This window comes from Echinops telfairi, unplaced genomic scaffold, assembly GCF_000313985.2.
Source record: "Echinops telfairi isolate 266 unplaced genomic scaffold, ASM31398v2 ScPeMD7_7467;HRSCAF=8505_0, whole genome shotgun sequence".
Lineage (NCBI taxonomy): Eukaryota > Metazoa > Chordata > Mammalia > Afrosoricida > Tenrecidae > Echinops > Echinops telfairi.
The window spans coordinates 10286125-10298279 of NW_022111367.1; the positions used below are offsets into that span (position 1 = coordinate 10286125).

Sequence of the window (12155 nt, forward strand, 5' to 3'; positions counted from 1 at the left end):
GCTGCCTTTCTTTGAAGTTTATGGAATTATAGCAAGCATGTATCTGAGTGTTTTGTATTAAGATAGTGATCCTACATCCTGTGAGGGCAGGTGTCTTACATTTTTCAATGTAATTTTCTTTAAAAATTTTTTTATTTCATTTTATTGAATTGTTAAAGAGCATTCAGAGCTTTGATAAAATTATTAGGTTTTCTTTGTTTAGGGAGTGTATAGTAGGTACCTTTTAAAGCTAGGGTTGCTTTTAAAAATTACTTCCCAGCTGAAGAATATAACTTAGAAATACTCAAAGTATTTGCCACGTTAGACTGTTTTTCTTGTCTAATGCTTGTGTACTAGCTTTATGCATCTCCTTGGCAAAATACGTTTAAACTGATTATAAGAGCTCTCTAATCCAGAAAACTGTTGGTTGGGAAAAGATATTTGAAAAAACACCCATCTCTGTGTCATTGAAAAAGAAGAAAGAAAGAAAAAAAAAAGATTTGTTTTAGTAGTTAACAACTTAATTCTTCAGTTTTGAATACCTACTCCTTATTTTAAAAATAGCGATTTAAAACATTGTAGAGTGAGTAATCTCATTAATGGAATAAACAATCCTGATTTTAAGGATTTTAAGGATCTAACTTAGTACACATATCAATGATTTGAGGAATTATAGTAAAATGGACCTGAATCAAATGTGAGATCATTCAAATGTTTCTTCAGATTTTCTGGTTCGTGGGTAGTGATATTGAGCTCTTTAGTCCTAGCTTTAATTTGTGCCTGGTGGTGCTAACCTGATGCTGTGCAGGGACACTCACTGCATCCCTTCATTCAGTTCCTTCTAATTATCCCAACTTCCTGGGGAGATTGCTTAGAACTAGTCAGGAGTGTTCTCTATTAATATATTGGGCTACTTCAAAAAAAAAAAAGAAAGAAAGAAAGAAAAAAAAACATTGGAGTATTCAGGTCACATTAACAAAGTAGGTTTTGATTTAATTTTTTAAATTTGTGATGACGTATTTTCTAATACAAGATTTCTGTGTAGATGAAGCAACTAGGGAGCTAAGGTTTATTTGTTGTGATTTTGCTTAATCACACAGGGAAGGATATTATGGAAACCATGTTAGACAATGAATTAGGCTTGTAATAAAATCATGGTCAGTATAGTTCCTGAATGTATTCTGTATTGTTGTTTTGTAATCCATAATGAAAACAAATTCTGACTGACATGTGAAACAATCGTATTTTCAATTTTGTACATTATTTTTGATGGCAGCATTTGTTAATATAGCATTTTTGCCCTTTCAGGTTCATGTGAAAATGGCGGATGAGGCTGTCTGTGTTGGCCCAGCTCCCACCAGTAAAAGCTACCTCAACATGGATGCCATCATGGAAGCCATTAAGAAAACCAGGGCCCAAGCTGTGAGTCTGAATGAGCCTCTCTACTGCAGCTGTTTCATATGTAGTGAGCAGACAGCCTGAGTTTATATTAAAAAAATAAAAAAGAAAAAAGCAATGATTGAAAATGCTGTTGTAGTTCGTTTATGTCATCTGAGTTAAATGTGGCTGAATTCGCGACTGGGAATCAAAGGCTTTGTGGCATCTGGCAGTGCTGGTTGCTGATCCTGCAGGTGGCTGCTGGATTCAGCTCTCACACCAGGGAGCAGTTTCAGTTCATTTCCAAATTTGCTTGAAGAAAGAAATCCCAATTAGTTTTGAGTATTAACCCTTTCAGCGTAATGGGAATATTTTTTTGGTTTTAAATTCTGTATTATAAACAAGGATTCAAAAGACACTGGTTTAAATTCCTTTTTAATTGTAAAAAAAACCCACCTATACTCTTAATTATACTTCCAGAAATAAAAATGGTGATTTTGGTGATTATCTTAGTTTGATCATGTTAATAGAATGTACTTTAACTTAGATGGATAGATTGATAATTTACTCAATACTACCTCGAATTCGGTTTAAACAGCATAGCCCGCATGGCAAAAACTGATTCATAGCCGAGTTCGGTGGTGTAAGTGGGTTTTTTTCAGCAGAGAACTAATTACATATAATGCTAAAAACTCTATACAGCGTTATCTCTAAAATTGGATAGAAGCAGCCAACACCAGTAATTAGCCTGGGGTGGTTGAATTAGTGTTCACATTTCTCTTGAAAGAAATGTTTTAGTAAGATATATTTAAATAAAAAACTGAATTCATGAACCTATATTATAAATGTTCACAGTTTATTAGCACAGTTAATGAAGACAAAACTCTTTTAACCTTTTAACTATGGCTTCTAAGTATACAATCTAGTTGAATGTTTATATAAAATGAAATTGGTGTAGTGAAATTCTTATAATGCAGTGATTCGGTTACTCTGCTATTTTAAAGCTTAATTTCGCACTAAAATATCTCTGATATATTTCTTAATTATTGTACTGGCTCATTTAGAAATAGGACCTTTCTTAGTAGTTGAATTGTTTTACTAGAAATAAGTTTAATACTGATCAATACTTAACTCAAACCAACCTCAGTGTTGTTTAGTCTATTTTGATGTATAGTAACCACAAAGGACAGAGTAGTAGTACCTTAAAGGATTTCCAAAGCTGTAATCTTTATGAAAGCAGACTACCACTTCTTTCTCTGTGGAGCAGCTGATTGATTTGAACCTTTTGGTTAGAGTCAAGCACTTTCACTCCTGTACCACCAAAGCTCCTTGATTGACCAATTCTCAAACCAAAAAACTAAACATACTGTCATCTGGTCGATTCCCACTCATAGCAACCCTATGGGACAGAACAGAACTTGCCCCTATGGGTGTCTGACACTGTGAATCTTTACAGGAGTCGAAAGCTTCATCTTTCACCCATGGAGCGGCTAGTGATTTCTAACTCCCGAGCGTGCGGTTAGCAGCTCAACTTGAAACCACTACACTCACTACCAGGCTTCCTCTGACCAGCACTAGAGTCGCCCGCTTTCTCTGGGTAGAATCAGAAACTGTATCTCGTAAGAACAGAGTGGTAAAATTTAGTTTGTAGCCCTTTGACTTGTGAGCGAGGATAGAAACATAAAGTAGTTGTAAATGACTATACTTGGAGTGATGAGAGAAAGAAAAAAAATTCAGAATACAAATCTAAAGTCAGACCAAATAATTGTTTTGATTCAGTTTGACAGAACTTGCTCATATAATGTGTAAGTACAGTGAACCCTCGTTTATCCCGGTTAATCGGTTCTAGACCCTACCGTGATAAATGAAATTCCGCGAAGTAGGATTCCTTATTTGTAAATCAAATATTTTCGTAGTTAGAGCATAGAGGACATGAAAAAACACCCTTTAGTCACCATTACACTCTTATTACCCAATTTATTAAACGAAAAAGGGAAAATACAGTAAAACATTTTGGACGTTACAATGATCATTTATTATTTATTATATTATTTATGGCATCAAGCGTGTACAGTATGAGCCAATCAGTGGCAGTAATGACAGAGCATGTGCTGTTATGCAAAAACCGCGATAGAGTGAAGCCGTGGAAGTCGAAGCGCGAAGTGGCGAGGGTTCACTGTATATTAATTCCATTAGGAGTAGATTTGTTGTTCAGTTCAGCAGTAAAGCTTTTAGAGAGTGGTAGTAGTTTCTCGTACTCAAAGGCAGGAGAATATAGTGTTTTTATGCATCTTGTTAATGAGATATTTTCACCTATTTTTTATCCACCAGTTTCTGTAACATTCTTTACATTTGTGGTTGAAGTTAAGCTTCGGAAAAAGTAGAGGGTATTTAAATTGTGGTGAATTAATGAAGTCAAATACAGACAGGCAGGAAATATGTAGGTTTATGGTTCAGGTTTTGGTCAGAACAAACATAGTATATAGGAAGTGAATATGATAGGCATTGTTCATATTTGGTATATAGGAAGTGAATATGATAGGCATTGTTGATATATACAAACATAGTATATAGGAAGTGAATATGATAGGCATTGTTGATATATAGATACAAGGAATATGGTGGAAAGCTGAATCAGTACTTAAAGAAAGGCAACCTTATTCCAGATGCCTTGAACAATAATCATTAATACACCATATTTGATTGTGTAGTTTTTGCAATATAAAATTGAAAGTGCTTTTGGTTTTTATTTTCAAGGTACATCCAGGTTATGGATTCCTTTCAGAAAACAAGGAATTTGCCAAATGCTTGGTAAGTTTGCACTTACATAGAAACTGTTAACTTCCATTTCAGAAAACTGTTAACTTCCATTTCAGAAGTATCGAGGCATTTGATAAATGTGGGTAGTGATGAATTACAGAATTTTTAAGGACTCAGCGTTTCTTTGAAAATAGTTTGCACCCCCATTGGCATCATTCCCCATACTTAAGGTCAACAGAACCCAGTTGAATGAGAGATGAACTATGTAGTACATAGTGGGTTGGGGCTCAAGGTGGAATTGTACTCGCACAAACTCCTCATATTGACAGTGTCTGGAGTGCGGAGTCATTGGGGAAATTGATGATGATAATCGTGCAGTTGACTTATACCACCCCAGAGGGGTGATTGATACTGCTACTTCTTTGTTCATATGGGTTTTTGCTTTCCTGCTTGTAGCTTGTTTTTTATTGTTTTTCTTCTTACTTTTTTTTTTCCTTTTAGAGTGTGTGTGTTCTGTCTGTTTCTTTGCTGGTTGGCTTATGGCCACTATTGTTGCAGTTGGTCTTATAGGGCTGTGAGTTTTGCTATGTTACGACTGCCAAAGTAAACCTGAGACGTGTGTGTTAGACAGGGTTCTCTAGAGAGATAAAACCAAATTGCTGATAATTTAATATATTTATTTATAAAGATACTTAGATATATAACAAGAAACGAACTGTTAAATCATATACAGATAAATATATAATACAAGAAAGAAACAGTTATTATAAAGCACTACAAATGGCTCAATGCAACTCACGCCCGTGAGAGAGAGTTGTGAGAGACCAGCAGTCCTTCAAGTCCAGTCTGCTGCCAGATCTTCCTCTATTTATAGAGAGAGGTAGGCTATGTCGGCACAGCAGCCAATCAGAAGGCAGGTCACCAACTGCCAGCCAGGTCACCAACCACCAGACCCCAGCTCCAGAGATGTCTTAAAGGGACCTCAACTAACAGCGACACAGACCACAGGCTAGGCGTCCCACAGGTAGTGTAGCTTTTAAATTGAGGCACAGAACAAGCAAGGCAGCCGCACATTGGTCCGATGATCAAAGAGTGAGAGACAAGAAAGGCGAGGCTCACCGAGCCATTTATCTCTCCGCCCTTCAGTTAATCCCACTTGTGTTTATCGGCCAGGCTGGCACATTAAACTATCTCAACGTGCAAACCCCATGTGCAAGCAGATGTGATCTGGGTTCCTACTTAATTCTAGCCTCAATTCAAGAACAGGTAGTTCTAATAACATGGCCCTGCTTGATACACACATTTATGAAATGATCACTGAAGATAAGGGTGCTACAGCAAAGTGTTGGGAAGGCTATCAATTGGAATAGTATCTGGGATCTTAAAGGTTTATATTCAAACAAGCAGCCATCTACACAAGGAGTCAACAAAGTCCAGATGGAAGTAACATACCAGCTTGTGTAATCCAAAGATGACAATTATAAAATTAAAATATGACAAAGGGAAAAGTATCAGAACTAAAATTGTGAACATCCAATTTATAGAAGGTTATGAAGGACAGTGGGAGCCCAAAACCAATCTGTAGAATATCTAGTTAGACTGAGCTGCTGGTAGATCCACTTTAGCCACAGGCAAGAGCCTCAAACCAGCCTTACTATCAGGCACAGACAGACCATTGTAATCTGAATATGCTGAATTAAACTGCTACTTGGCCAGATGACCTCCCTATAGACCAGAATTGAATTGGTTCTGGGTGCAAGTATCTCTTACTTGTTCCATGACAGAAATTTCTTCCCTGGCTTTTGGAATGTTGACAAGGGTCTTTTCTTTTTCACTCATTATTTGTATTTTGGTCTTTATATTATTATTATTTTATCCTTACCACCTTATTTTGATTATGGTTTTTATTGTTTCTGTTGGGTTTTCTAGTTTGTGATGCACAGGAGGAATGAATACATAGTGATAATAACCAATACAAGGGTTGATAGAGGATGCAGGGGTGGGGGGGGTGACAGGGAGGGAAAGAGGATTTCAAGAATAAAAAATGAAGGCAGGAGTGGGGAGGGAGCACTAAAACTGACTGATTCCACAACTCATTTTATAGGTGATTTAACCATGGGGGGGTGGAAGAGGGTGGACATTCTAAAATTGATATGGTAATGATCACACAATTCTCCTTGATATGATTGAATGATTGAACTACTGATTTGTATGATATGTAAATAAAACTGATATTAAAAAAGAAACTAGTTTGCAAAAAATTAAATTTTTATATTGTAACCCAAATTTTGATTTGAACTGTAATTATAGAAATGGAAAAGTTAGAAAATCGCCATCATAGCTAATGAATTGTACCTAAATAATTAAATAATGGATGGAATTTAAATTTCAATCAATTAGTTGATTCACTGGATAATTATGATGCAAATTTACCTTAAAATTTAAAGGTTTAAAAGATTTAATGATAATCTTTGTTTAGCCAATATGTTAGTGTGCTGTTAGTACTGTTAAGGTACTGTTGTTCCATTGCACAGGCTTATGAACATTGAGACCATGGCCTGTGGATATTCAGTATATTTTTTCCCTTAACATGTTTTTAATGAATGCCTTAAAGGCATTCAGGAAAGTTTTAAAAATGGCACCATGAATACCAGTATACTCACCACCTAGATTCTACAATTAATATTTTATTAAATTATTTTTTATTTTGTGTAAGGGTCTAAATTTGTTTTTGAATGTTGCTATTCAGTTGTTCCATATTGTCTCTTAAAAAGATAATCCTGCCTTCTTTGATGAGTTACCTTGGCACCGTTTAAAAAAAACATATATATATGTGGATATGATTTCAGAAATATTTTTTTTCTAATGAAAAATACTTCAGATTGTCCATTTTGCTTTGGCCCCATTGAATGTGCCTAACTTTCACTAATGCATTTTCCATTTAAAAAATACTTTGTCCACACCACCTCCCATCTACTCAATAAACCAGTACACTTCACTTAAGGCGACATAGTTTTATAGTCTTCTTCCTTATCAATGCCTGAAATCTTTTCTATCAGGATCTCCTGATGTTAGCAATCCAATTTAAACATACTAAAAACTTGTTCAGAAATTGACTGAGAGTAAATGTTACTATTCCTTCTTTGTTTCTACATATCTTATTATATCATTATTAGTCAGAATAGACTTGCTGGCCAAAAAAAAAAAAAGCTGTGTGTGTTATTTTCACATATGTTTTTTTATTTCCATATATATTGACCATGGGTGAGAGAGGTTCCCTGTTCACATCCTTACATGCTTACTTAAGGATGGATGTGAAGGTTGCACCCATTATTAGATGTATATAAATGATCAAGTATAGTTAGTTCTACTGGGGCTAAATGAAATTATACTCAAACCCAAACCAAAGCTATTGCCATTGAGTTGATTCTAATTCATAGTAACCCTATGTAGCATTTTGGAGACTTTAAATCTTTACTGGTATCCTCCTTTTTCTCCCACAGAACATCTGATGCGTTTGAACTGCCATCCTTGAAATTTTTACCTTAAAACCTAACCCACTATGCCAACAGGGCTCTTTCTATAGTAATCAAGGAATTAATATATATTAGTAAGAGATTTTTTTAGGAGCCCAGGTGGTGTAGTGATTACATAATTGGGCTAGGATCCACAAGGTCAGCTGTTTGAAATGAACAGCCACTCCTGGGGAAAAAGATGGGATTTTCTTCTCCTGTAGAGTTACAGTTTCAGAAACTCACAGGGGACATTTTTATAATGCCTTATAGGGTCACTAGGAGTTGGTATTGACTCAATGACAGTGAGTTTTTTTGTATTGGGAGCTTTTATTTTTGATGGAGACCCAGAGTGGCATAAATGGTTATGTACTTAACTATTAGCTGAAAAGTTGGTTCAAATCCACTGACATGTTTCTTGTTACATAGGCCTGGTGATCTTGCTTCTGAAAGGTCATAGTCCAGGAAACCTTATGTAAAGGTTTTGAAAGAAAAGTAGGGGCAAATTTAGAGCTCCTAATTTATAGCATAACTAACTGCCAGCAAGTTAGTTGTTGTAGCTTTTGATCTGATATTATAGCAAGTTGATATTACAACTCATAAATATATCAACTATTACTAAATGTACATAATGGTTTGAAGATAATCTAGATGACTGGTACCACCCAAAAGTTAAACACTTATGTGTATCAAAACTTATCCAAAACAGTAAAAGAAAACTTACAAACTGGAAAAATAATTTTTGGCTATGTCTTATTTGACAAGGGACTAACCTCTAAAATTTGTAGGAAACTTCAGCACCTCAAAAACAAAAGACAGAGAGCAGATCCAATATAGCTGTTGTGTACTTGGAGCCTCTGTGACACCCTCTGTAAGGGAACATTTTAAAAAGCAGACAAGATTCAGCAATCTGCTTTCTGGATCTATCCTGAGGAATAGAAACTTCTGCTAATTTTAGTTTTGCATCTCAGAGGGAGGAATTAACATAACGATTCTCCAAGAAAGATTCTGTGCTGCCAGGTAGGATACCAGTGGAGCCACCTCTCTGGCTTTCTGGACCTCAACTGAGGAGGTGGGGGAAACAGTGAGCTGAAGTTTCTTCTCCTTCTCACGCAGCCCTCGTTAACAGTGTGGAGGACTTGAACATTCTTCCCCAACATACTCGAGAGGAGATAAGAGTCAGCACTTGGATGGGAAAATTCACAGATTACTGTGCTCTGGGACAGAGGGCGTCTCATTGCATTCCTGCTGGATAGGGAAGATTTAGAGAAGCTGTAAGCTGGCTCTGAGCACCTGGCTGGAACTCTTAGGAACTTGACTATAGCTGAACTTCCCTGGAGCATGAGGTAGGGAGTGGCAGTGCAGATAGGCTAGCCTTTGGAGGTGGTGGGGGTGGCGGTGTTGTAGAATTAGGTGGGCCTGTGTTAGGGGAGAGAATCTGTAAAGCAGACCCAGGATTCAAAGTGGCATCACCTCTTGCCTGTTGGATGACATTCAAATAGTGTCTGGGCCCTGCTCTGAAGTGTGTTGGTTGTGTTGTTCATTGCCTAGCATTCCTGGGTACTTAGGGGCCAGCCTCAAAACCAGGATTTCAACAGAGGCAGTATTTAATTGGTCTCTGCCTTTGGCTCCTGCTGGAGGGTCGGCTAGTGCCAAACTCCCAGACCATCCTTGGCTATCCAGGATCTACAATAAGTCACAGGGATTGCCTTGTGCTCATATATGTCTGGACTTGGAGAAGGAAAAAGCTTTGAATCCTCCCAAGAGGGACTTTAGGTCGATGATCTCTGGCTACTTTAAGCGATGGGAGGAAAATTTTGATAGCAATAAAGAAAAAATAGAAGAGATGATACAGGAACTCAGTTCAGCACTATAAGATCAATTTGACAAAGTAAATGAAAAAATGAGAATTACGCCAGCAACCCAAAATAGAAATTCAAAAGGCAAACACTAAAATATTAGAACTGGATATCACTTTGAAAGAAGAAAACAGAATTAAGCAATAGAATCAAGAATGGGGAAATCTCCATGGTTTAAACCTCCAGAGAATTCCCTCTGACATAGACCAAGGATGTGAATGGCTTTGCTCTCCTGCATAGTGCATTGAAAAGTGGATGGTTGCAGATGTGGTTAAACATTAACGCCTTATCATTAGATTTCCCTTTTGATACCTTTTAAATTTGTTCTAGTTTCTAATATCTTCTGCTTTCTTTTCAATTCAGATTCAAAAAATCTGTTTTATATTGTTATTGTTGTTCTTATTTTTTGGAATATGAACTCCAGGATAGGTAACTCTATACAGACAATAACTGGATTAATGATGTCTCAGGGATATGGCATGGGGGAAATAGAGAACTAATAACAAGTACAAGAATGAAGAAAATGTTCTACAATTGATTGTGGTGATGATTGTACAACTTTTCTTAAAATAATCAAACTATTGTATGATTTGTGAATTATTTGCCAGTAAAAAATTTAAAATATCAGTTATTTTGAAGATAAATCTCTCCAGACTAAATATAAGATCAAGCTATAAAAAGCAGCAGCAAAGCTGAAGAAAACCTAAGAATTTTGTGGAACACTATTAAAAGGAATAACATATTTGATAAACAACCCAAGACAGAAAGACGAACTATTTACAATAGAGAATATAGTTAAAGAAATATTGAAGGATAATTTCCCTAATATTATGACAAAACACAAAGCAGACCAGAGAACTACAAAGAAAAATCAATCCCCAAAGAAAATCACCATGGCACATTAACATTCGAACTCCCTAACATAAAAAAACAACAACAAGGCAATCTGGAGATCATCAGGAGAAAAAAGGACAGTCACATATAAAAGGCAATCAATTGGGATAAGTTCAGATTTTTCTATTAAAATCATGCAGACAAGAAGCTAATTGATTGTTATATTCAAATTTTTGAAAGAAAAATATCCCTGCCAACCAGGAACCCTATACTCAGCAAAATTATCCCACAAATATAAGGGAGAAATAAAATAATTTTCAGATAAGGAAAAACTAAAGGAATCTGTAAAAACAAGACTACTTTTACAAAAAATAGTAAAAGGAGTTCTTTGAACAGAAAATCAACAACAACAATAGCAGTAATGTAAAATTATCATACAATACATTATTTTGGTGAAAACATCCTACTTAAGTAGTACACAAAGTGAAACAGAACTATATAAACCAAAATAAGAAATCACAGATAACATTGCAATGAAGACAACAACAAAAATAAAGAGAACAGAGTAGATAATTAATAACCAGACAAAAAAATATTGAGTCATTCACAAAAAGACAATAAACTTGTGAATTTGGAATGATAACCATAAAAAACAAATAAACAATCCTGAAATAAAAAAATAAAAGATCAATAAAACAAAAAAGTAAATGATATTATGTTAAGCAGTAAGAAAATAAGCAAAGAGAATATTGACAAGAAATCTATAAACAAAGGAATATATCACCAAACATGCACATTGAAACCAATGTCATTATTAAAAACATATAACTAAATGACAGCAATAAAATCATATTTATTAACAATAACATTGAATATAAATTGATTGAACTCACCATTTAAGGGATAAAGAAAAAAAAGGGATAAAGACTAATTGAATGGATAAGAAAACACAAGCTTTTAATATGGTGCTTACAAGAAACAAACATTATATACAAAGACAAACATTGACCGAAAATGAAAGAATGCCAAATATAAATATGCTAACAGCAGTCAAAAGAATTATTAATCTCTTGAAAAATAGAAACCAGAGCAAAAATCATAATGAGACAAAAAGGTCATGATATAATCATATATGCTTCAAGTGAGCAAAAAACCTAAAATCATAATTAGTACTGTTTGCAAGTGTACCAAACGAAAGATTATCAACATGCACTTATCAAATTTTTATAGAATTTAAAAGGCAAACAGACCATAATATGATAATAGTAGCCTAATTTAACATCACTTTTGCACAAAGATCTATCAACTAGAAAGAAAGTCAATAAAGATACAGAAGAACTAAACAACACAATCAACTTGTATCTCTTAGACAAATACAGAATAGTTCACCTAATAAAAGAATAATATACATTTGTTTTACTAGTACACATGGTACTCTAGAATAGATCACATTTCAGGCCATAAAGCAAGCATCCATAAATGTTAAAACATTGAAATATTACAAACTATTTTACAGATCACAAAGCTATAAAAATCAAAATCAACCATAGGAAAATCAACTTTCCAAAGTCAAATATATGGAATTGAACAACACTTAAAAAAAGAAAGAAACAAACAAACCCAAAAGTTTATTTTTATGTCTTTATTTGAAGAAATAAAGAACACAATAAAAAGTTATTGACACAAATAAGAATGAAATCTCTGAGATATAGCAAAAGCAATATTTATAGGGGATTTTATAGCAATAAGTTAACATATCAAAAAAGAAGAATTAAAAAAAAGAAAGAAAAAGAATTAAACACTTTAATACATCAACTACAACAATTGGAACAAG

The 12155-nt window shown here is 34.8% G+C and overlaps 1 protein-coding gene across 1 annotated transcript in view; it reads left to right on the forward strand.

The window, feature by feature from the left end:
* The window catches only part of PCCA (propionyl-CoA carboxylase subunit alpha), a 427069-nt gene that overhangs the window by 65135 nt on the left and 349779 nt on the right, over positions 1-12155 (forward strand). The window contains exons 5-6 of the mRNA XM_004704279.2: positions 1288-1401; positions 4114-4167. Coding sequence (XP_004704336.1) covers positions 1288-1401; positions 4114-4167 — 168 coding nt within the window. The remainder of the gene's footprint in view (positions 1-1287; positions 1402-4113; positions 4168-12155) is intronic.